This window comes from Lissotriton helveticus, assembly GCF_964261635.1.
Source record: "Lissotriton helveticus chromosome 1_1 unlocalized genomic scaffold, aLisHel1.1 SUPER_1_unloc_39, whole genome shotgun sequence".
Taxonomy (NCBI): Eukaryota; Metazoa; Chordata; class Amphibia; order Caudata; family Salamandridae; genus Lissotriton; species Lissotriton helveticus.
The window spans coordinates 984,613-1,011,138 of record NW_027611680.1 but is presented as its reverse complement, the minus strand read 5'-3'; the positions used below and the strand labels follow the sequence as shown (position 1 = coordinate 1,011,138).

Here is a 26,526-nt window from a genome sequence, read left to right as displayed (position 1 = left end):
ATGCTAGATCCGAATTCCTCTCCCCCCATCATCTTAAAGGATTTTCCCTTTGTTAACACTGATTCAATCAACATAAACCAGAATTGTGATGAGTCCTTTTCAGATAAATTAAAAAAGAATTTTCCCACTGTCTTTACTGAAAAGTTGGGTTGTTTGAAGAACTATGATCATCACATTAAGTTGAAGAAGGACGCCATACCTGTTTGTTGTAAAGTACGTACTGTTCCCGTTACTGTTAGGGATCAAGTTAAAATGGAATTGGAGAAATTGGTTAAGGAGGGCATCATAGAAGAAGTTGAAGCAACCCAATGGGTCGCTCCAATTGTGGCCGCCAAGAAATCGGATGGCTCTCTTCGTTTGTGCATAGACCTTAGAGAATTAAACAAAAATGTGGTGGTAGATCACTACCCTTTACCCAAAATTGCAGACATGTTAATGTTATTAAAAGGGGCAAAGGTCTTTAGTACGGTGGATTTAAGATCCGCCTACCACCAGATAAGGCTCGATGAAGACTCAAAAGATCTAACTGCATTTGTAACACCATTTGGCACTTTTCGCTTTGTGAGGCTTCCTTTTGGGCTAGTATCAGCTGCCTCAGTTTTTCAAAGAGCTTTGGAGGGTGTCTTGAAGGGTTTGGAAGGTGTGAGAGTGTATCAAGATGACATCCTGATCTTTGGAAGTTGTGATAAAGAGCACGATCTGAGACTGATTGATGTTTTGCAACGTTTGTGTGAAGCTGGTCTAACAGTAAAATTGGAAAAGTGTAAATTCAAGAAAGACTCCATAGATTATTTAGGGCACACAATCTCAGAGGGTGGTATTTCACCAAAAGCTGGTCTAATTAACACTATGATGAAGATGTCTTCCCCTAAAAACAAGGAGGAATTGATTAGCTTTCTAGGTATGGCGGAGTACTATAACAAATTTATATGTGGTTTTGCTTCACTGTGTGTTAGCATGAGATCGTTATTAAAAAAGGGATCTGACTTTGTATGGAGTGATGAATGTGAAAAATAATTCATTGCGCTTAAAGAAAAGTTGAACAATGCTCCCAAATTGAATAGTTTTGACCCTGAGAGGAAATCTGTTCTAATAACAGATGCAAGTCTAAAAGGATTAGGGGCAGTCTTAACGCAGAAGATCGAAGGGAGTGAAGTAGTCATTTTGTTTTTGTCAAGGAGTTTGAGAGGTCCAGAGCTAAGATATTCTGTAGTAGAGCGTGAAGCGCTAGCGGTTTTTTGGGCAGTAAAGAAATTAAAAAACTTTTTGTGGGGAAGTACTTTTGAAGTGAGGACTGACCACAAACCATTATGCGAAATCTTAAAAACCAAAGGGATAGATGCTGTTTCCAGTAGAATCACAAGATGGGTTGTAGGTTTACAAGATTATAACTTTGAAGTTAGATATTTACCAGGTGTTGAAAATAAAGTAGCTGATGCCTTATCTCATCTTGTCTCTCAAGAAGATTTAGATCTGGAGGATGATTTGGAAGGTGAAGATGAAATGGTTTGTTCAGTTGGTGAGGGTGTCATTGATAAGTGTAAATGGTTAGAGGCTTCACGAGAAGATTTGGCCCTAATGGAAATTTTGAGATTGATCAAGATTGGATGGAAGGTTAAGCCAAAAGATGGTGACATATTGGAGAAATTTTGGCATGTTAAGGTTCAATTATCTGAATATGACGGTTTACTTGTAAGAGGTACTAAGTTGGTTCCTCCGGCTTCTATTAGAAGTGAGCTCATTTCATTGGCTCATTGTGGACATATGGGCATTTCAAAGACAAAGGAGAATCTGAGGATGTCATACTGGTGGCCCAGCATGGATTTAGAAATCGAAAGGAAAGTTAGGGATTGCATGGAGTGTGCTTTGAGTGAGAAGGTAGCAAAACCCAGAATCCAGCCCATGATTATTAGAACACTTCCAAACAACCTGTGGGAAGAAGTTGGCCTGGACATCCTTGGGCCTATATACTCTGCAGGGTCTGAATGGTATGTTCTAGTTTTAGTAGATTTCTTTTCTAGGTGGCCTGAGATTGCCATCACTCGTGGCATAGAATCCAAGCATGTGATACTCTTTTTGGAGAAACTTTTTGCTAGGGAAGGTATTCCCAGCATCATTTTGACGGACAATGGAAGTCAACTTGTCTCTAAGGAGATGGAATTATTCTTGTCTAAACATGGTGTTAAGCATAAAAAATCTTCTCTGTACCACCCAGAGACGAATGGCACCGTGGAGAGATTTAACCGTGTGCTCAAGGAGACAATTAGAATGTCTAAATCTGCAGATCCAGATTGGAAATCAGATATTTTTGAAAAGGTTAAGCTTTACAGGTTATTACCACATGCCACTACGGGAAAAACACCCTTTGAACTTTTCAGATGTAGGCGTCCCAACTCTTTGGTTACCCCGCCTTGGGTTAATGATTTGCATCTGAAAGGTTCAACTGATACTGAGGAGTGGAAAGCAGCTCAGGAGAGAAAACTACAAGATAGGAAAAGGATTCATGATTTAAGGAATTCTGTGAAAAACACGGTGGTACATGTGGGTGATTGGGTTCTTATAAAAAATCAGTGTAAAAAGAACAAGATGTTATCTGCTTCATTTTTGAAGCCTATTCAAGTCATCAAGGTTTTAGGCAATGCTGTCAAAACATCTGATCATCGCATTTGGAACTTGAACAGGGTTGTAGTGATCAGGAAAGACTTTGTTGACAATTCCAAATCTCCTGTGTCAAGTTCTTCACCTACAGGTATACCATCTCATCACCCCGTGAGTGGTCCTCTCATCTCAAAGAAACCTTCAACAGCTACTTCATCTCATCGGGCTGTGGTTGGTCCTGTCATCGCGAGGAAGTCTTCAAGAATTACACGTATACCTACTCGTTTTAATGACTTTGTAAAATAATGTTTTCTGTTTAATCTTATTTGTTATAAGGAAGGAGATGTGTGGCATCCTGGCTATGCAGTCTGTTGCTAGGTAGGCACATGCAATGGAATGCTCTGTACAGATTCTGTGCTTGTTATGTTTAGAGTATCTAGACAGTTGATCTTGGACTGTACTGCTGGTGACTGCTTATCCTATGGATGGGATCCTTATTATAATAAACACTTAATTCACCTATAATCTACCCTTGGACTTCTTTACAATTCCCTCATGTCTAGGCATAGTATTTTGTACAGGAAGGGTGTCCTTCCTGTACAAAACCTATGCTGGACTCACACACACACACCCTAGCGCTCTGGTGCTAAGATGTGTGCATGGCGCAGGGCCGCTGTAATCAGTGCCAGCGCAAGGGAAAGGGAAGGAGAGAGCCATATCTTTGAAAATATGGTGCTCTCCTGCTCCCTCCCTGTCACACAGCGCAGCCTCGTGGGGGGAGGGCTGCACTGCATTGCGTGGAGATTTGGTAAATCACCCCCGAAATGTCTTTTACAACCAGTTAAACATTGTGAATTCTCATTCCATTTTGTTTCAATTTAGTAATTTTAAATATCTTTACATCCAACAGAAAACAAGCCTTGAATGTATGAATTGACCATCAATAATGAAGCGAATGCGGTAAATCTTCAATAATAGCAGAAATATTGAGCTACAGTATTCAGGAAAACATCAGCGCAGTCGGCGACAGAGGAACCTGCACACAAACTGACAGATCCCGGCTGAAGCATCAAGGGCATTTCAGGGATTGTAAGAGCATGAGCTGTGCACCTCAGCGCCACAAGATAAAGAAATGACGTTAGGAAAATTAAGGCAACAACAATAACAAACCGCCTCCTGTATAAACAAGTGTCCAACACCAGATTTGATCATGGTATCAGTAGGATGTGACTACCACACTGCTCTGTTTTCTAAAATGATGACAAGCCATCATTCCGTGCTCGAGGAGAATTGTAAACTCTTTCTGGCTAAACCACAGTAACCAGAGTTTTGCACAACAGAGCGGAGCCAGACAATTGACGGGTAAAGGAAAGAGGAGTTTGTCTGTCTACAGTACAACAGACTGTCCCAATTTGCACCAGCCAAAAGGAAGATACATCTTTACCCGCAAGCGTGTATAGTCATAATCCAATCTAAAGGCACAATCGCCTACAAAGACACCTTCTACATATTAGGAGTGTGGCAAATATTTGGTGGCTATTGCATTTTATTGTTAAAACAGAAATCAAACGTGCAAAATACTGCACACATATAAAGTGTGTGAGAAAAACACAAGTGCTTTATCAGCCATGTCGGCCCATCAGGAAATACAGTCATGGGATGTAGACAAATATATACCCGACCCACAGACACTAACCAAGAAAGAAGAATCATACACATGCAGCAAGAGCTTTAGTTTGTCATCACTACTCAAGCTTCATCAGCACACGTACACAAGAGAAAAACCATTCAAGTGCAGTGAATGTGCAAAGAGCTTTAGTCTATTATCAAAGCTAAAAAGTCATCAGCGAACAAACACAGGAGAAAAACCATTCAAGTGCAGTGAATGTGCAAATTGCTTTAGTCAGATATCACACCTTCAAAGTCATCAGCGAACACACACGGGGGAAAAACCATTCAAGTGCACTGAATGTGCAAAGTGCTTTAGTCAGTTATCATACCTTCAAAGTCATCAGCGAACACACATGGGGGAAAAGCCATTTAAATGCAGTGAATGTGTGAAGAGCTTTAGTCTATTATCAAAGCTAAAAAGTCATCAGCGAACACACACAGGAGAAAAACCATTCAAGTGCAGTGAATGTGCAAATTGCTTTAGTCAGATATCACACCTTCAAAGTCATCAGCGAACACACACGGGGGAAAAACCATTCAAGTGCACTGAATGTGCAAATTGCTTTAGTCACTTATCAAGCCTTCAAAGCCATCAGCGAACACACATGGTGGAAAAACCATTCAAGTGCAGTGAATGTGGGAAGAGCTTTAGTCTATTATCAAAGCTAAAAAGTCATCAGCGAACACACACAGGAGAAAAACCATTCAAGTGCAGTGAATGTGCAAAGTGCTTTAGTCAGTTATCAAACCTACGAAGTCATCAGCGAACACACACGGGGGAAAAGCCATTTAAATGCAGTGAACGCGTTAAGAGCTTTAGTCGAATATCAAAGCTACAAAGTCATCAGCGAACTGTGGTAAATAAATAATTAATTACCGGTTCTATTTTTCAGGATACTCTAATAACAGATAGCTCAATAAATAAGAGTCAAGATTCGAGGTAGCTGAAGTATACAGGCTTTAATCAGGCATAAAAGGACAGGAACAGGACAGCCTGCATGGGAATAGGATGGCAGCTGCCGGGGGCAGGATCTGGGAATTGGCTGGCTTTTAATAACAGTGCATTAATATATATACTAAAAACAATTACATTGCATTCAATACAGTAGGCGTAGCAGTAGGCGGAGTTTGTAGCAGTCGCGAAAGATAAGGGCAACATGATGTAACAAGAAGGCGTGTACAGGGCGTATACATAGACATGTGATGCAAACGTAACAGAATATGTCATAAACGGGGCGGAAACATGGAGGGGGCTACCTGAGCAGCTGGGACCTCTAACCTAGTGGTGCGCGTAAACTGGCAATGACGTGTTACCAGGGAGAACTGGGGGCTATGACTTCTGTACTAGAAGAGGAGACGAAAGTCTGGAGGGTCAGAGCGACATGTACCTAGGCATATCTAGTATCTGGTGTTTATAGTACATGTTGATAGAATCCAAAAGTTATCAGGGTAAAGGCTAACAGACACTAAGACTGGTGCATGCATTATTCTAAATGTATTGCATGTGCGAGGAATATTCTATGAATATGAATACAGTATTTCTCTTACATGGAGACATAAAGGCTAGACCATGACGGAAACTATTGATGCGATTCAGTAGCTTAGGAATGCAGAGAAGGAGGGCTGGACTGATAACTAGAAACATAACATACTCTTGGCAGACTGGGAGGCAGAGCCAGGCCTAGCCGGGCACTGCGAGGCATGAAAGTAAGTGAAGGGTCAGGGATACAGGTGGGGGCTGTATCGCTCCTCGGAGAGTTCAGGAAACAGGAGCTGAATCTGAGTCCGGGCCCTTTTGAGGCCTAGAAACGGGGACAATTCAATGAATTAACGTGCACACTGTAAAACGTGGCAACGTAGCTTTACATAGGCCTGATATTCGTTATATTCACGAAAACTGGAAACTGGCATACTAGAGATGGACACAACTGTAATTGCGTCTTTAATCGATCAGAGGGGAATACATGCATATCGATCATGCACATATAACATAAGATGGGGAACACGTAGGCACATATGACATGGCAAAATTTACTTTTCCACATTCCCTCCTTGTGCCCTACGTTTCCATCAGGAAACATCAATATTCATGATACCATCTATCATTTCATATAGCATCATTTGCTCGTCTCGAATTGTCTTGGAATGGGACTTAGGACTAGGAATACAAGAGGTAGCACACATGCCGCAAATCGCAGGGCCACATTGTATACAGAGGCAGCAACTGAATATGATCATTACTGCAATACCTAGGAATGACAATACTTTCCATCCCCAGGCAGATATGATACTCCAGAGCCAACCGGACCATGTCCAGGTGCCTGGATTCTGGTGTAACTGATGGGCAATTTTATGAAGTCTGGTTATAGCTGAATAAACAGACGGCGCGTTATTAGGAATGAAAATGCAGCAACTAGATCCGATGACTCTACATGCTCCTCCTCTATCGGCCAGTATGACATCAAGAACGAGACGATTTTGGAGCACGACAAATCTCATAGCAGATTGCTCTTCGGTTAAGTTACCTAGAGCAGAAGTAGTCTCATTCACTACTGCTTCAAGGGTTCTGGTTAGTCTACGTATTAACTTACTATTCTGGATAGGTCCTATAAAGAAGAAGAAACCTTTATTGAAATCTTGATATTGTTCTAGAGTAGTTTCAGTTTGATCGACAATCGGGGACTCAATCTCCCTTCTATGTCTGACCTGTACTAGATGTGTGTTTCTATGATAATCAGATGGGGCTAGAAAAACTGGTGGCAGTAGGAAGGCAATGTAACATGTTCCATCCCAATCGAGGGGCAGACGAACATATGCGGTCTGACCACAAACAAAATAAGAATGACGTGAGGCTTTGAAAATAGATTTCCCACTGTCACTATACTCGACAGTAGTAGTACAATCACTATGTCCTACATGTGCGGAACCATTCTTTCTGACACATAATTCGCCTTTGACTGGTAGTACTGAAATAGCAGGCAAATCTGGAGTAGTATCAGACTGAACATTTAGGACCATAAAATTCGAAGAATAATTACCTAAATTATAAACTTCATTTTCTAGATCTAACCCTGTTCTATGGGAGAGACCTTGCTTGTCTGGAAAACATGTTCTATTCAGAAGGGACATATCATTGGAGGATGACGTTAACGTGGACCATGCTCCACACAAACCATTATGTGAAAACGGATAAGGAAAGAGTGGCAGAACTCCCTTCGGTGTCTGGAAAGGGGGGAGTCGACCACACACCCGACAATTAGTGGCATTGCTGGTCTGGTGGGAATAGTGTAACATTCGGATGAATGTATTATTACGCATAGCAAGACGATAGGATAGCTCGTGAGGAGGCAGATCACTAAATGTGTGCTCTACTGTAGCATTAGCAAACTTATTTATATGCGAAATTGGAAAACATAAATGTAATGCATAACTTGTGCAGGTAACCATCAAACTTAGAAACAATAGGAAACTTAGAATGACGATACATCGTATAGAGTTTTGACTAACTCTCTCACTATGGGGGTCTATCTCATACATGTCAGGGACCTGTCTAACCGTTTCACCCGAGAGGGACTTAGACAATTAAACTGGCTGACTTATTTTACTAGACCGGAGCTTTAACTTATACTCCTGTTGCGGAGTTTCCTCTAACAGGGAAGGCTTGAGTTCAGAGTCTGTTTTTAGGCAGTCCTTAGAAATGGAACAGTCCTTTGCAAAAGATTTTTCACGAAGTCCATGGAATTTCTTGATATGGGACAGATGGACCCATCCTTTTCTTCCTTCTAGCTTGGCCGCCGTCCTCGTGGTAAGTAAGACTAGGCGTGGCTCCCTCCAGCGGGGCTCCAGCGGACTTGAACGATCAAAGTTCCGGACAAGTACAAGGTTTCCTGGAACGATTTCATGCGGTTTCACCTCGGTATTGTCTGGAAATGCGGCGGCAACCTGTGAACGACAAGAGTGTAGGGCAGACATCAAGGAAGCTAGGTAATCTGTCAGCATATTACTGGAAACATCTGTAATACTTCGGGGTCTAGGTGTACCCCACATGTTTGGGGGGCGGCCAAATACGACCTCATACGGGGACAGACCTGATCTGGAATGTGCAACCATGCGCATATAAAATAGGGCAACTGGCAGGGCAACTAGCCAGTCTACACCTTTCTCTTTACAAACTTTGGCAATGCGGATTTTTAATGTCTGGTTATGTCTCTCTACGAGACCGGCTGCTTCAGGATGGCGCACACAATGGAACTTCCACTGGTACCCTAACAGAAGGGAAACATGTTTCATTAACTCGGATGAGAATGGCTGGCCGTTATCAGAATACACGACCCTAGGGAGTCCATAACGGGGAAAAAATTCACGAACCAACTGCTTGGCAGTGGTCGCTGCTGTGTAATCTGGAACTGGATATGCTTCTGTCCACCTGGACAAAGCACATACAACTACAAGGACATACTTGAAACCTCGACATCGCTCCATCTGAATATAATCCATCTGGAGGACTTCAAAAGGGTGGTCAGGAGGTTGGAATCCACCTTGTTCCACCGGGACACTTTTACCTGGATTGAACTGGCAACATATCATACAGGTAAGGACTTTCTGCTTGGCTGCAGCTCGTAAATGCTTGTTGAACCAGAGGTTCTGTATACTGTCTAACATGGCTTTTTCTCCTAGGTGTGCTGGACTATGTGCGGTATTGATAATGACTTGAACCATGGAGTCGGGGAGAAACCATGTGGCTTTTCCCTTCGTCACCCATCCCTGATCTGTCTGGACCCCTCCTTGTTCGGACCATTTCTTGATTTCTTCAGGAGTAGCATGTAACTGTATGTCTATGACATCTTGTGTAGGGTCCTTAACTGTCATACAGGTAGTCTGTTCTGGAGTGGATGTCTGTGTCTTGTTAACTGGAATGTCTGGTGTCTGAGCTGTAAGCTTGGCTGTTCGATCTGCTAGATCGTTACCTTGGGAAATGATGTCAGTAACTTTCGTATGTGCCTTGCACTTCATGATAGCGATAGCTGTCGGTAAATGTATTGCATCTAACAGAGCTTGAATGAGGAGACCATGCTGAATCTTGGTTCCATGAGAAGTCATGAAACCTCTCTCCTGCCAGAGTACTCCGAAGTTGTGTACAACTCCGAATGCGTAACGTGAATCTGTATATATGTTTACTTTCAGGTTCTTGGCACGTATGCAGGCTTGGGTCAGAGCAACTAGCTCTGCTGCTTGAGCAGACAGGATGTCAATACGGTGTGTTTCTATAACTTCAGTGTCAGTAGTCACTGCGTACGCGGCTGCTAGTTCTCCTGTACTAGTTCTCATACATGAACCGTCCACATAAAGTGTCAGGTCGGGGTTAGGTAATGCAATGTCTGTCAGATCTTGTCTTGGCTTAGTCATAGTATTAATGACTTCCACACAGTCATGTGTGGCAGGATTTGAAGTAACTGATGGTAACAGGGTAGCAGGATTTAGAACGTTGCAGCGTCTGATTTCTATGTGTGGCTGGAACAGTGTCAGTTCATAACCTGTTAAACGTGCAATGGTCAAGTGCTGTGTCTGTGTTCGGTTTAAAAGAACTTCCACGGAGTGTGGAACTTGTACTGTCAAGGAGTGTCCTAATACTATGGAATCACTTTGTCTGATAGCTAGAGCTGTGGCTGCAACTGACTTGAGGCACGCAGGCAAAGCCTGGGCTACTGGATCTAATGTGCTCGAAAAATAAGCACAAGGCTTGTACTGTCCTGCTTGATCTCGTGTGAGAACAGATAATGCAGTACCATCACGTTCTGTGACAAAAAGTGTAAAAGGCTTACTGTAGTTCGGTGTAGCTAGAACAGGTGCTTGGCATAAGGCTTTCTTTAATTCATTAAAACTAAGTGTATGTTCAGATGTCCAAGGGAGGACAGTCGATACGGCTGCCTCCTGTGTCGTTAACTGTATCAGTGGCTTGGCTAGAAATGCATACTGAGGAATCCATTGTCTGCAGTAAGAAGCGAGGCCAATAAAAGCACGTACCTCCTTCTGTGTCTTGGGCTGTGGAAGACTCGCTATCAACTGGATACGGTCTGGTGTCAACTGCCTACCCCACTTGGACAGTAAGTGGCCTAAGTAGATCACTTGCTGGACACAGAACTGGAGCTTTGAAGGGGACACCTTGTGCCCCATCTCGGCCAGAAAATACAGAACTGTAAGTGACGCTCGTTCGCAGTCACGTTCAGAACGGGCTGTGATCAGTAGATCATCGACATACTGGAGCAGGGCAGTGTCAGTTGGCATGTGGATATTGTCTAGTTGTCTTTTAAGTGCTTGACTGTAAATACTAGGACTTTCTGTGAAACCTTGAGGAGCTCGTGTGAATTTATAGCTCCTTCCATTTAAACAAAAACCGAAAAGGTACTGGCTGTCTGGATGAATGGGGACACTGAAAAATGCATTCTTGAGGTCGATGACAGTGAAAAATGTAGCTTCAGAATCAATGGCTGTCAATAGGGATGAAATATCTGGGACTACTGGATACTGGGGTATGATACATCTATTAAGTTCTCGAAGGTCAATCACTAATCGATATACTGGAGGTGCATTTGGATCAGTACGTTTCATGACTGGAATGATAGGAGAATTACATACATTGGAGTCAGTTTCTACAACCACTCCTTGAACAATGAGCTCGTCAATAATTTTGGATAAGGCTGCTACAGCCTCAGGTGGCAATCTGTACTGTCTGATTCGTGGCAAAACTATACCTGGTTTCAGAGTCACACGGTGGGGTGTGATTTGCATACATCCTACATCAGTTGGACCTTGCGCCCATAAATGCTGTGGAACATTCAGTAATCTTGGATCAAAATCACGTAATACATAGTGACCTTTAAAGTCTCTGAGAAACAAACGGACTCCTTCTGGAGAGCAGCAAATTACTGCACCTATTTCTTTCAATGTTTTAATGCCTAACAAATTTTCTGGACATGATTTCGTAAGTAACAAATCAGTAGTTCGGGACAATGGACCAACTTCTAGGGAAACTGGTTTTGAAATTTCATTAACAATAGGCTTTCCTGAAAATCCAAGGGAAACATTTCTAGAGCCTGAGAGCGGAGCCCCTGGAACCTCGTCATGACTGATAGTAGTCCTACTTGCCCCTGTATCAATCAAAAACTTTCTGTCTTTCCCTAATACTTGACTGTGCACATAGGGACCCTCTTGATCTACAGGTATCTCGATGAGAGGCAAGCCTACCTCCCTCTCTAGGCTGTTTCATGAATACTGTTGATACTCTGGATACTCTGTCTGAGCATACTGGTACATTTGCTGTGTAACATGCTGTGTTGCAGCGATAGGCTGCGGTGCTGGAACTGTCTGTTGTGCATTCTGCGGTGACTGAGAAGTCTGTGAGACTTGTTCTGGTCTAGGCGGACGTGGTCTTTCTTTAGTCTTACCAGTAGCTATGTTGTGTTTCAGAACTGCACACTCGTTTATAAAATGACCTGGCTGTTTACAATAATTGCATGTCCCTTTAACGGGAGCTGCAGGATGACTGGCTTGATTCGGACCCCTCTTCTGACTGTCTTGTGGAACAGATTGTGCAACTAATACTTTCATTTTCGTGTCTTTCATACGTCTCCTTTCGTGATCTTGCTCTTCCCTGATTCTATTCTGGTGATACTGGAGCATCTGGAGCATTTGTGACGGGGTATTAGCTTGCCAGGTACTTTCGACTTTCAAAACTCGATTTTTAACTTGTGGACTTGAATTCTCGACTAGTTTAGTAACAAAAAGATGAGGGTATGACTCGCTACTCGTCTTCAGACCACTGTTAATAATAAAACATTTTTCAAATCTAGAATAAAAATCACTAGTGTCTTCATCCTGTTTCTGTTTACAAGCTGAGATGGCATCCCAGTCTTCCTTTTTCGTGGCTAGTAACCTTGGCAAAACTTGTATCAATAACTCGGGCAATTCTTTACATTTGTCCCCAAGACCGGTACCTGGTACTCGTATTTTATCTTCAGCTTCTAGAGCTGTCCAATCAATCTTTTTCTCTCCCACCTCCCATTCTTTTTCCTTGAGTTTTTCATATACCCCTGCGGGCAACAGGACCTTTAGCATTTTAATGACATCTGGATACGTGTATTCTCCCATACGGAGCATGTCTTTTAATTCTCGATGGAACCCTGCTGGATCTTTGTCGTGACAAGGAATTAATTTCTTCATCTCTAAGAGTTCCATCTTTGTGATAGGGGTGTAAACAAATACTCGTTGCATTTCACCACCCGTTGTCCTAACTGGGTGTACTTCTCGTAACGGATGCTGTCTATCTATGTAAAATGGTTTACTTTCTGGAGGTGAGACGTGAACAAAATGCGGATTCAGGAACGTTCTATATTTGTGGCGCTGTTCTAGAATGACACTAATTAAATCGGTACCTAAACCTCTCCATCTATATTGGAGTAACTCGTTCAGAACATCATGTAACGGACCTGGATCAGAATGTTGTCCCTCATACAGTGTAATGAGGTGCTGGATCATATACATACCCACCTGTCGCTGCTCGGCTGGGGGCAGTTTCAGAAACATTTGTGCCACTATTTCGTCTGGAAAAGTGGTAGAATCAGTAGTCCATCGGACTGCTGATCGGGCTAGTTCTTGTTCATGCATAGTACTAAGCTCACTATAACCTATTCGTGATTTCAGAATTTTATCGGTAGCTTGGAATACTTGCTCGAGGGAACACTGTTCTGGTACTAGAGAAGGAACTGTTGTCTTGTAATCTAGACGTGAATGTCGGTCGGAAAGTCTAGTTTTACCTACATACGCTATTCTGGAAGGATTCTCGCTGTCTACCTCTTCAGTAGAAGAGTCATTTTCTTTCTCGGTTGCTTGTAATGCTTCTCGTTTCTCGTGTAACTTTATTATTTCCTTACGAATTTTCTTGTACATACTCTCTATACTACTGAGTGTCTTGTGTCTTCCCTCGGCTATATGATCACTCCACTTTGTCAGAATTCTCATTTCGATCGGATCTTTAGTCGGACAATCTTGTTCCCTTACTAAACAATTGATTAGAAATTTTAATAGCATGAACTGGGTCTCAGCTTTCCTTAGAGACATGATTTCGCCAATACTTTCTGGATCGTCTCCTGTACGGATGAAACGATATATTCTGTCTAGATCTTCTTTCATATTCGGTAGGGTGTCCAAATACTCGGTCACCCGTCTTACACGCAATGAATATATAACCATATTATCATCGCCTGGGACTGGATCATAACGGCATTCGGTGAGAGCTCGTCTGATATCTGCAACGGACTGATATTTGGGCGTACGCTGTAACGCACGTTCATGTAACTTGACTAACGTTACACGTTTGTGTGGCGGCGGGGTACCAGGAAGACCTCCCCCCGCGGCCCCTATACTAGAATCGTCGACTGATACTCTTCGTGCTGGCAGAGTGACCGATGTAGCGGGAACTTGTACTACGGGCTGGACCGGGGGTACCGTAACAGGTGCTGTAACAGGTGCCCCGGTGGCTGGAGGAACAGGAATTACATTATTTACAGGAGCTGGCGGAACAGGATTTCCATATTCTGGGACTGTGTCGTCCAAATAGGACGAGAGAAAAATATCAGCTGCGGTCGGTTTGTGACGTAGCTTAATCGGAACCAATGTCGGCGGAAAATTACATGGTGCTTCCGGGGTTGCTTTTAGCAAGCCCTCGGCAAGAAGAGGATACATACCCTTAATAAGGGCATTTCTCTGTCTGTCTGACTGTTCGGCTTTAACTCGTTCACCTACTTCGATTAATTCCCTTTCTTGGGCTCTTTCTGAGGATTCTCTACTTAATTCTGACTTTCTGATTTCTTTTTCGGTTCTTTTATGAGATTCTTTGCGCCATAACTCGATGGCATCTTTCTGGGACTGTCTGGATTTCTTTTTCCATAATGCTTCTTCTACTCGCATGATGCACTCGGCATCCCATGTACCTGATACAGGCCATCTATATTTCTCTTCTAGATCTTTAGTATACTCGACCCATAAGTCTAGATATAATATGGCACTTATGCCATGCTTATGATACATAAAATGACCTGGACTGTCCCTAGGCGGGACAGGAACTGCTTCTTCGAGCAGACCTTTTCTGGTTTTTAACTGACGTAACTTCGAGAACAGAGGCATGACTTAGACTGGAATCTGGACACAAATACAATACACGATAAACACAATAATAACTTGAAAACAAATCACTCATACCACAACATTGAAAACACATGAAATAACATTTAAAATAACAGTTCGGACAGAATACTACCTGGAATACTGAAAACAGAAACACATGAATTTCTTGAGAACAGAACAGAACTTACTAGATGCACTGCTAAAACAGTATGAAACTTACCGGTCTCATAAAGAGACACTTCAGGACCCGCATCCACCTAGGTGGACACTTCGTGTTGGATCTGTGTACCCAAACCCACGGACCAGAGACAAATTAATTGACCCTGTCTAGATACTACCCCAGCAATGGTACTCACCGGGCAGCAAGAACGGAAGGCCTCGGACTGGACTGGACTGCTACGACGACGGACGGACGAACTTCGGACTTCAGTTACAGGTGGGCCTCCGGATACCTCGGACCTTGGACTCTCGGCTTGGGCTCTGGTCGGGACTCGCCGCGTTCCTCCACCGCCTCGTCTGGACGCTGGACCGCAACCTCCGTCTCCTCCGTGGGCCTGAGGGATACTTGAAGCAGAAATATCTGCACGTGGCCGGTATGGTTCCGTCACGGCTGCAGGGGATCAGGGGGCCTGCGTGGCTTCTCCGGCGCGTGGGGAAAGGGCAAGTCCCTATTCGGGCGCCATTATGTGGTAAATAAATAATTAATTACCGGTTCTATTTTTCAGGATACTCTAATAACAGATAGCTCAATAAATAAGAGTCAAGATTCGAGGTAGCTGAAGTATACAGGCTTTAATCAGGCATAAAAGGACAGGAACAGGACAGCCTGCATGGGAATAGGATGGCAGCTGCCGGGGGCAGGATCTGGGAATTGGCTGGCTTTTAATAACAGTGCATTAATATATATACTAAAAACAATTACATTGCATTCAATACAGTAGGCGTAGCAGTAGGCGGAGTTTGTAGCAGTCGCGAAAGATAAGGGCAACATGATGTAACAAGAAGGCGTGTACAGGGCGTATACATAGACATGTGATGCAAACGTAACAGAATATGTCATAAACGGGGCGGAAACATGGAGGGGGCTACCTGAGCAGCTGGGACCTCTAACCTAGTGGTGCGCGTAAACTGGCAATGACGTGTTACCAGGGAGAACTGGGGGCTATGACTTCTGTACTAGAAGAGGAGACGAAAGTCTGGAGGGTCAGAGCGACATGTACCTAGGCATATCTAGTATCTGGTGTTTATAGTACATGTTGATAGAATCCAAAAGTTATCAGGGTAAAGGCTAACAGACACTAAGACTGGTGCATGCATTATTCTAAATGTATTGCATGTGCGAGGAATATTCTATGAATATGAATACAGTATTTCTCTTACATGGAGACATAAAGGCTAGACCATGACGGAAACTATTGATGCGATTCAGTAGCTTAGGAATGCAGAGAAGGAGGGCTGGACTGATAACTAGAAACATAACATACTCTTGGCAGACTGGGAGGCAGAGCCAGGCCTAGCCGGGCACTGCGAGGCATGAAAGTAAGTGAAGGGTCAGGGATACAGGTGGGGGCTGTATCGCTCCTCGGAGAGTTCAGGAAACAGGAGCTGAATCTGAGTCCGGGCCCTTTTGAGGCCTAGAAACGGGGACAATTCAATGAATTAACGTGCACACTGTAAAACGTGGCAACGTAGCTTTACATAGGCCTGATATTCGTTATATTCACGAAAACTGGAAACTGGCATACTAGAGATGGACACAACTGTAATTGCGTCTTTAATCGATCAGAGGGGAATACATGCATATCGATCATGCACATATAACATAAGATGGGGAACACGTAGGCACATATGACATGGCAAAATTTACTTTTCCACAGAACACACACAGGAGAAAAAACATTCAAGTGCTGTGAATGTGCAAAGTGCTTTAGTCAGTTATCAAACCTTAAAATTCATCAGCGAACACACACGGGGGAAAAACCATTCAAGTGCACTGAATGTGCAAAGTGCTTTAGTGGGTTCTCAAGCTTTCAAAGACATCAGCGAACACACACAGGGGAAAAGCCATTCAAGTGCAGTGAATGTGCAAATTGCTTTAGTCACTTAGCAAACCTTCAAAGCCATCAGCGAACACACACGGGGGATAAACCATTCAAGTGCAGTGAATGTGCAAAGTGCTTTAGTCGGTTATCAAGCCTTCAAAGTCATCAGCAAACACACATGGTGGAAAAGCAATTTAAATGCAGTGAATGTGTGAAGAGCTTTAGTCTATTATCAAAGCTAAAAAGTCATCAGCGAACACACACAGGAGAAAAACCATTCAAGTGCAGTGAATGTGCAAAGTGCTTTAGTCAGTTATCAAACCTTCAAAGTCATCAGCGAACACACACGGGGGAAAAGCCATTTAAATGCAGTGAATGTGTAAAGAGCTTTAGTCGAATATCAAAGCTAAAAAGTCATCAGCGAACACACACAGGAGAAAAACCATTCAAGTGCTGTGAATGTGCAAAGTGCTTTAGTGAGTTATCACACCTTAAAATTCATCAGCGAACACACACGGGGGAAAAACCATTCAAGTGCACTGAATGTGCAAAGTGCTTTAGTGGGTCCTCAAGCTTTCAACGACATCAGCGAACACCCACAGGGGAAAAGCCATTCAAGTGCAGTGAATGTGCAAAGTGCTTTAGTCAGTTATCAAACCTTCAAACTCATCAGCGAACACACACATGGGCTAAACAATTCAAGTGCAGTGAATGTGCAAAGTGCTTTAGTCATTTATCAATCTTTCAAAGACATCAGCTAACACACACAGGGGAAAAGCCATTTAAATGCAGTGAATGTGTGAAGAGCTTTAGTCGATTATCATCCCTACAAAGTCATCAGCGAACTCACACAGGAGAAAAACCATTCAAGTGCAATGAATGTTGGAAGAGCTTTAGTCGATTATCAAACCTACAAAGTCATCAGCGAACACGCACACAGGGGAAAAACCATTCAAGTTCTGTGAATGTGCAAAGTGCTTTAGTCATTTATCAATCTTTCAAAGACATCAGCTAACACACACAGGGGAAAAGCCATTTAAATGCAGTGAATGTGTGAAGAGCTTTAGTCGATTATCATCCCTACAAAGTCATCAGCTAACTCACACAGGAGAAAAACCATTCAAGTGCAATGAATGTTGGAAGAGCTTTAGTCGATTATCAAACCTACAAAGTCATCAGCGAACACACACAGGGGAAAAACCATTCAAGTGCTGTGAATGTGCAAAGTGCTTTAGTCACTTATCAAGCCTTCAAAGACATAATCAAGCACACACAGGGGAAAAGCCACTCAACTGTAGTGAATTTGTGAAGAGCTTTAGTCGATTATCAGACCTACAAAGTCATCAGCGAACACACACAGGGGAAAAATCATTCAAGTGCAGTGAATGTGCTGTGAATGTGCAAAGTGCTTTAGTCACTTATCAAGCCTTCAAAGACATAATCAAGCACACACAGGGGAAAAGCCACTCAACTGCAGTGAATTTGTGAAGAGCTTTAGTTGATTATCAGACCTACAAAGTCATCAGCGAACACACACAGGAGAAAAACCATTCAAGTGCTGTGAATGTGCAAAGTGCTTTAGTGAGTTATCACACCTTAAAATTCATCAGCGAACACACACGGGGGAAAAACCATTCAAGTGCACTGAATGTGCAAAGTGCTTTAGTGGGTCCTCAAGCTTTCAACGACATCAGCGAACACACACAGGGGAAAAGCCATTCAAGTGCAGTGAATGTGCAAAGTGCTTTAGTCCGTTATCAAACCTTCAAACTCATCAGCGAACACACACAGGGGCTAAACAATTCAAGTGCAGTGAATGTGCAAAGTGCTTTAGTCATTTATCAATCTTTCAAAGACATCAGCTAACACACACAGGGGAAAAGCCATTTAAATGCAGTGAATGTGTGAAGAGCTTTAGTCGATTATCATCCCTACAAAGTCATCAGCGAACTCACACAGGAGAAAAACCATTCAAGTGCAATGAATGTTGGAAGAGCTTTAGTCGATTATCAAACCTACAAAGTCATCAGCGAACACACACACAGGGGAAAAACCATTCAAGTTCTGTGAATGTGCAAAGTGCTTTAGTCATTTATCAATCTTTCAAAGACATCAGCTAACACACACAGGGGAAAAGCCATTTAAATGCAGTGAATGTGTGAAGAGCTTTAGTCGATTATCATCCCTACAAAGTCATCAGCTAACTCACACAGGAGAAAAACCATTCAAGTGCAATGAATGTTGGAAGAGCTTTAGTCGATTATCAAACCTACAAAGTCATCAGCGAACACACACAGGGGAAAAACCATTCAAGTGCTGTGAATGTGCAAAGTGCTTTAGTCACTTATCAAGCCTTCAAAGACATAATCAAGCACACACAGGGGAAAAGCCACTCAACTGCAGTGAATTTGTGAAGAGCTTTAGTCGATTATCAGACCTACAAAGTCATCAGCGAACACACACAGGGGAAAAATCATTCAAGTGCAGTGAATGTGCAAATTGCTTTAGTCACTTATCATACCTTCAAAGTCATCAGCGAACACACACAGGGGAAAAACCCTATCATTGTAGTGAATGTGACAGTAGTTTTCGTGACTCTTCAGCATTAAGGTATCGTCAGCGAACTCACACAGGAGAAAAATCATTCAAGTGCAATGAATGTGGGAAGAGCTTTAGTCGAATATCAGAGCTACAAAGTCATCAGCGAATACACAGGCGGAAAACATAGAAGGGCAATGAAAGTGTGAAGGGCTTTTGTCAATTTTCGATCCCACACAGCCCTCAGTGAATACACTCCTTCATTTAACTCAGGTGGAAATAATCCTAGAGATGCAGGGACTCTGGAATGAACTTAAGAACATCAAAAATAATATTGACCCATCTGAGGACATAGACAAGAGCAGAACAGTGCAGTTATTGTGAGAGGAATGGATTACGGAAAAAGATACAATTCTAATTATGTGAGACTTTGAAATAGCAAATGATAGAAAACCCGACAAGCAGTAAAGAAGAAAAACAGATAACAGTATTTGCAGAATTATAAAAGTGTATGTTTCCAGTGATTGTTCACTTCCGTACACATAGCAAAGTGACATGATGTACCAGGATACACAGTGGGAGACAAGCACAATGTGGATTAAAAGAAAATAAACATTGTTGATTTTTATTTGGTGAAGACGAGATCCAAAGAAAAACATTCAATCGCACCTGACCACACTACCTGTGTTCAAGAAATAACCTATTTTTAGATTTAAAAGAGCATATACCTTGTTTTTAAGTAATGTTTGCTTCATCCTTTACGGACTGTTATGGGTTGATGGATCAGCTCGTGCCTCGGGCCTTATAACTAAGTGTGACCCGTGGTTCCTCTCTGACTTGGCTCTCCCTATTCATTTTGTGACTTGCCAAACTCTACTTTTTACCAGAATTGAGCCATTGTAAGCAGCCTACTCTGTTTGAAGAATGTGGCGAAATAGCGAAATCCCACATCAAAAGCATAAATGCGCCAGGACAATCCGCTGCACTCCCAGCAACTCGTCTTCCACACTTGATTGTTCCTTGTCCACAAATGTTCTAAATGATTTGTCATATGAATTCCAGAAGTGGCAGTGACATTCATGAAGCTAAAGCTAACAGTTGTGTGTGGGAGATGGAGAGGGGGAGAGATAAAGGGAGCGAGAGAGACAAAGAAAAGGGGAGAAAAAGAGAGAAATAGAAGGAGGGGGAACGGCAAGTTATTTGTACTCACCTAATAATAGAAGAAGCAGCCAAATACATGTCAATGTGTGACATCACCAGAGAAATGGGCTGAACCCCTGTGAATTTATATATCTATTTTTAATACCTATAGACCCATGTCATGCCAATAAACATGGCACAAATAAGGAAAATAGTGAAGGAGCCTATTATCATATGCAAAGCACAGTGACGTCACATGTAGTGACATCACAAGAAGTGATGTCAGGCCCTTATAATCATTTTCACGTGAAAGGTTGACGGCCTGTTTTAAAAACAAAAAACAAGAAACATAAAATAATGTAAAAATAAGTTTTTAGTTTCAGTTTTTATACATCATGTGTTTTTCCCACTATTAGTTTGTAACTAAACTCGGAAATGACTGAAAGTGTAAATATTTTTAAACAGATATGTGGAACTTGGAAATTACATTTTTAAACAGTTTTCAGCGAATAAATAAAATGTGCTTTTAATTTGCGCTTGTTTCCTGACGTTATTCTTTATCCAGCCAATGTATTAAGCAATAGAAGGACTAATTGTGTCAAGTTCTCTGTTCCTCTCTTGCGCCACTCACACAAACAAACACTCAGAGGCCTGTGTCTGCAGTGCTGGGGCACGAAGTAACAATTACCAGTTGCAGGCTAAGGAGCTATGTGGAACTGAGTCCCGTTTCTAGATAATAGTGGGGGGACCGCTTCAAACTGTGGCTACCCCCCGACTTGTGCCGTGCTGATAAAGCAATAATGAATTTGAGTAATTTGCTATGAATTGAAATGAGAGAAAGAGAAGAACAGAGCAAGGTGCAGGATATATTAAAGAAAATGAAAAAAAGAGACACAAGACTGTAACCTGTTCTGTGTACTAGCACTTTACGTAAACAAGTTGTGCTGTGCGTTGTGAACAGGCTGTCACCCCCTTTGTATGTAAATGAGCTTCTGTGACCAGACACCCCAGGCTCCCATCTCTTCTAGCGTGGATGATAATGTGAGCACTGTAAGGTAATCACAAACTAGGACTATATTGAGAAACAATCGGCTTCCAGGTCACACAGCTGTTGTTATGCAGTTCTTTATTATTATTTTTTCATTTACTTTAATTTACAGCAATCCTCCAGGTTACTTTTTCTCAGTATTACACTTCAGGTCGCTCATTTGTCGGCATGGGTTTTGTCCTCACACTGGTCTAGGACGGGCCTTCTCAAGGTAGAAGGCACTGTAATAGGAATAATAAATCAGACATATATGAAATTGTATGTAAACAAATGTGTGCCTTTCAGTTATCAGGCACCACCAGACTCACATCTACACATGGAATTGAGCACCAAACTAAAGTGACTCCTCCCTGAATAAATATGTGCCATCAGTAATCGGGCTGATCGTTCTACTGATGCGCACAGCAAATACAGTTTCTGGCATTGTGCGCATAGGCCTAAATTTTAATTGCTGAAGTTTCACGCAGTTCCCCTGATGCGCACAGCTTATAAGGTTTGTGGATATTGTGCACTGTACGCAGATCACTGAAAATCACCCTTAAGTAGTAACTAGGTCAAAACATAGCTCGTACATCATGCAAAATGTCACTACCCCTCCCTTCTTGTTGACATCTCCAGAAGTTCCTCCTCTCTCGTGGAAGAAGGTTTCCAAACATTATGCTCGTGTCTGTGGCATTTCCTTAAGTGCAGAGAGGAAAGCCTCATTGTTAATGCATTGCTTGGGCTCTGAGGGACAAGAATTCTTTGAGTACCTTCCTGAACTCTCTGATAGTGACTCCGACTCTCTTAATGAATACGAGATCTGTTTCAAAAAGTTGGACTTGCACCACCTCCCCAAAGTGAGTACTGTCCTTGTAAGTTATAACTTCGGGAGAAGGATGCAAAGGCAGGATGAGTCGGTCGAACAGTACATAACTACCTTGCGCACATTGGCTTCCACATGCAATTTTGGTACCGCTTTAGAGGATCGCCTAAGAGATTAGTTCATGTTAGGATGCGCCCTCGACAAAACGAGACATGCCCTGTGGCAAAAAGACACACCATTGCCTTAAGAAGTGCTGACCATATCCAAAAGTCAAGGGCATTCAAAAGTGTGTGTTGATATTATACGCAAAGACAGTTCAGGTGATAAAAAGGAGAACATTAATGTCAAGGTGGTGGTGGATAGATTTGTTAAACCCAAATTGAGCACCACTTCAAAGCCCTTTAACACAAAGAATTTTCAGAGGAAGTGCTTCAGGTGTGGCAACTCTGGCCATATGGCCAACTTTAACCCGTTGCGTGCGTCGGACGGCCCCCTAACGTCACAGTGGGCATGTGTGGAGGATGACTAGGGGCTGTCCGAACTGCACCCACTCATTAATATGCCCGCACAGCGGTGAAATTCGCGCCACAGTCAACGGGTTAAAGACTGCCCAGGTTGGAAGGCCATGTGCAAAAAGAGAGAAAAGGTCACGTATCAAAAAGCTGCAGATCGGGCCACGGGCATAAAAAAGTCAGGGAAGTTTATCTTTATGAAGAAGATTTGGAAGGAATCAATGTTCTCCCTGTCACAGGGAATGCTAGAGATGGCCCTCAGGAGCTAGTTTTGATCAATGATGCTCCAGTGAGCATGCTCTTCGACTTTGGGGCCAAGATACCGCTGGTCCCCCAACATTTTATGAGTGTAATCTGCTGGGCAAACTCACCCTGTTGAAGCCAGACATTAGACCAAAAGGTTAAGGTATGGTGACTATTGAGTTGCTGGGTTATTTCTGGGTCACAATTGATTTCAAAGGGAGAGTCATCCCTGGTAAAATCTATGTCTCAATGAAGCGGGACTCGCTCATAAGTTGCTTCCATCAACGTGATCTACATAGCTGCCTTTATCCCAATGAGATCTGTCTGCCTAAAATAATTACCACCAGTTAGGGTTGTTAGTAATGCTAATCGAGACTGGATCAAGGAATTCCTTGAGGTCTTTGCTGGTGGACTGTGTTTGTTTCAAAAACTATGTACATTGGATAAAGGTCAAATCTAACTCTGTTCCAAAAACAGCTAAGGTCAGAAATGCACCTCTGTAAGTAAGGGAGAGCATGAAAGTTGAATTAGGCAATCTCTTAGCCAATTTTATCATTCAAGAAGTTGAAGCAACGGAGTGGGTCTCTCCTGTTGTTATGGCCCGCAAAGCCAATGGGGAGGCTAGGCTCTGTGTCAGCTTGAGGGAGCTCAACAAAGCAGTTATTGTTGATCATTATGCTTTCACCCACATAACTAAAATGCTGTGTTCTCTTGAGTGGGCAAGGCATTTTTCTTCCTTGGACTTGACCTCCGCCTATCACCAGGCCGGCCTTCACTCCTCTTCAGAACATTCAGAGCATTCACACCTCTTCCCAGGACCTTACCTCCTGGGTAACACCCTTTGGTACCTTTAGGTTTCTAAGAATGCCTTTCGACTGATTTATGCAGCCTCCGTTTTTTAGAGGGCGATGGAGGGCATTCTTGGAAGCCTTCAGGGTTTCAAGGTGTACCCAGATGATGTGCTCATCTTTGGTGTGGATCTTGAGGAACATAATGGGAGGCTGAGGTCAGTATTGAAGAAGTTATGTGATGCTGACCTCACCCTTATTATTGACCAGTGCAAATTTGATGTCAAAGAATTAGAGTACCTTGGGCGTTTTGTGTCCGCTGCAGGCATCAAACCTAAAGACTCATTGGTAAGCACCATTTTAATTTGCACAACCCTTTGAACAAAGAAGAGGTTGTAAAGTTTTTAAGCATGGCTGAATTTATGACAAGTTTGTTCCGAACTTTGCAGGGAAAACCTCTTGTTTGAGGTCTCTCCTCAAGAAGGGAGGCACATTTGTTTGGTCCAAGGGCTGTGAGGAAGAGTTTGAGTGCATTAAGAAACATCTGAATGAAGCACCTTGTCTAGGAAGGTTTGACCCCACAAAGGTATCTTATCTCATGACTAGGGGTTAGAAGCAGCTCTTTTGCAGAAGGTTGATAGGGAGAATAAAGCCATTCATTTAGTCTCTAGGCCCTTGAGGGGTGCTGAATACTACTATTCTGTTGTGAAGAAAGAAGCTCTGGGTGTTTTCTGGGCGGAGCGCAAGCTGAGAAAGATCTTGTGGGGGAAAAGGTTCAGAAATCTTACTGATCACAAACCTCTTAGGGAGGTCTTCTCCAAGAAAGGCACTGACTTTGTCTCCCATAGGATACGGAAGTGGGTTGTGGCTCTACAAGAATTTGACTTTGACATCTCATACGTAACTGGTTCCAATAATATCCTGGCAGACTGTGTCAAGGCTCGGGGTGAGGAGTGTGAAATGACAGATGATGTTGAAAGGTTTGGAGGTGAAGAACTGGAGGAAGGAATTCATGTGTGTGTGATTAGTGAAGGGTTTATTTCTGAGAGTGAGTGGAGGGAACCTCACATGAATGATTTAGACTTGCAGAAAGTCCTCACCATGGTCACAGGTGACTGGTGTGAGAAGAAGGACTGTGAAGAGGTCCTCGAAGGCTTTTGGCAAGTTAGGGAAGATCTGGCAGTGGAGGATGGTCTCCTCATGTGTGGTAGTAAGTTGGTTGCACCCCTTGCACTAAGGGATAAGCTAGTAAAGAGTGCTCACGCCTCGTACATGGGCATTGTCAAGACAAAGAAAATAATGAGGGAAGCATCTTGGTGGCCTGTCATAGATGTACATGTAGAGAGATTAGTGCGTGAATTTTCTGAATGTGCGTGTTGTAACACGATATTGATGTGCAGGATGCAACCCATGGTTATTAGGGAACAGTCTACTGGTACCCTGGACGGACATTTCTATAGATATTTTGGGACCTGTGAAGCTGAAGACTCGGGATCACTATTTGATTGTGTGTATTGATATGTTTTCCTGTTGGCCTGATATCAAGGTGGTTGATTCCGTTGAGTCTGGTGTAGTGATTGAGTTTCTAGAAGAGTTATTTGAACATGAGGGTTTCCAGTTAACACTCTTGTCAGACAACGGTGTTCAGTTCGAATCACTGACAGAATATCGATGTCAAAAATATCGGATCCGAAATATTGGTGTCAAGAATATCGAAGACCTATCTACATTATGGTAAGTACAAAAATATCCCCCCAAAAATATTGTTATAAAAAATATCGTTGTTAAAAATATTGTTTTTTTTTAAAGTTAAAAAAGAATGTAAAATAAGTAAATAATAGATATATTTAAAATAAACATAGTTAAAAATATGTTTAAAATTATAAGTAATACATATAATGTAAAAAAAATTAAACATATAAAATAATATATATATACTTCATAATATTTACAACTAAGAAGTCGATTCCGATCTTGGTCGGAAAGCTCACCGAGAGCTATCCGTAGCCTTATCTTATGACCGAATCGTTCCAGGAGCCGGACTGTCCGGGCGATGAAGTACGATACGGAAATGTGGCAAATTCCCGACCGACACGTACGGTCCGACTCCATCCACAATTTCCATACACGACGGATCCGTAAACGAACAATCAAGTCGCACGCAACCATTTTCACTGCATTTTCCGTGCGTACAAGTACGATGCGTAATTCCTACGTGAGAAATGCGCATGCGCAGGTGGGCGCGCATGCGCATTAGTATCCGAGACGGTGGCGTGATTACGAGAGGGAGCCCCGGGGACGCAGCCGACAAGGTAAGTGGTTTTTATTCTTTTTAAAAAGGTTATTTAAGTATTTAGGTAGGGCGGGAGGGAGGCGGGTGGCAGGCAACTTCGCTACACCCACAGAGTGGGCGTAGTGGTGCCTGCTACGCCCACTTTGCAAATGGCGAAGTAGGCAACACTACGCCTACTCCGTGGGCGTAGCGAAGTACTACGCCCAGGGTTAACTACCACCCCCACTCATGGGGGGGATGTTGCTTATCACTACTACCAACCCTGTTGCTTATCACTACTGCCACCCCCCCTCTCAGGGGACTTGTTGCTTATCACTACTACCACCCCCACTCATAGGGGGTATGTTTCTTATCACTATTACCACCCCCACTCTTAGGGGACTTGTTGCTTATCACTACTACCACCCCCAATCGTGGGGGTATGTTGCCTATCACATCTATCACCCCCACTCATATGGGGTAGGCTGTTTATCACTACTACCACCCCCACTCATAGGAGACTTGTTGCTTATCACTACTACCAACCCCACTCATAGGGGGACTTGTTGCTTATCACTACTGCCACCCCCACTCTCAGGGGACTTGTTGCTTATCACTACTACCACCCCCACTCATAGGGGGTATGTTGCTTATCACTACTACCATTCCCACTCTCAGGGGACTTGT

General features: G+C 42.9%; 1 protein-coding gene across 1 annotated transcript; it reads left to right on the top strand.

Annotated features, from left to right (window-relative positions):
* Nucleotides 1-20,638, top strand: LOC144805999 (uncharacterized). Its single transcript, XM_078672458.1, is given in 7 exon segments — nt 1-901; nt 1,463-1,692; nt 4,392-5,126; nt 16,375-17,378; nt 17,489-17,882; nt 17,885-18,475; nt 18,553-20,638. Coding segments are annotated over 7 exon segments (4,524 nt in total). The 3' UTR covers nt 19,222-20,638.
* Nucleotides 20,639-26,526: the final 5,888 nt, after the last annotated feature.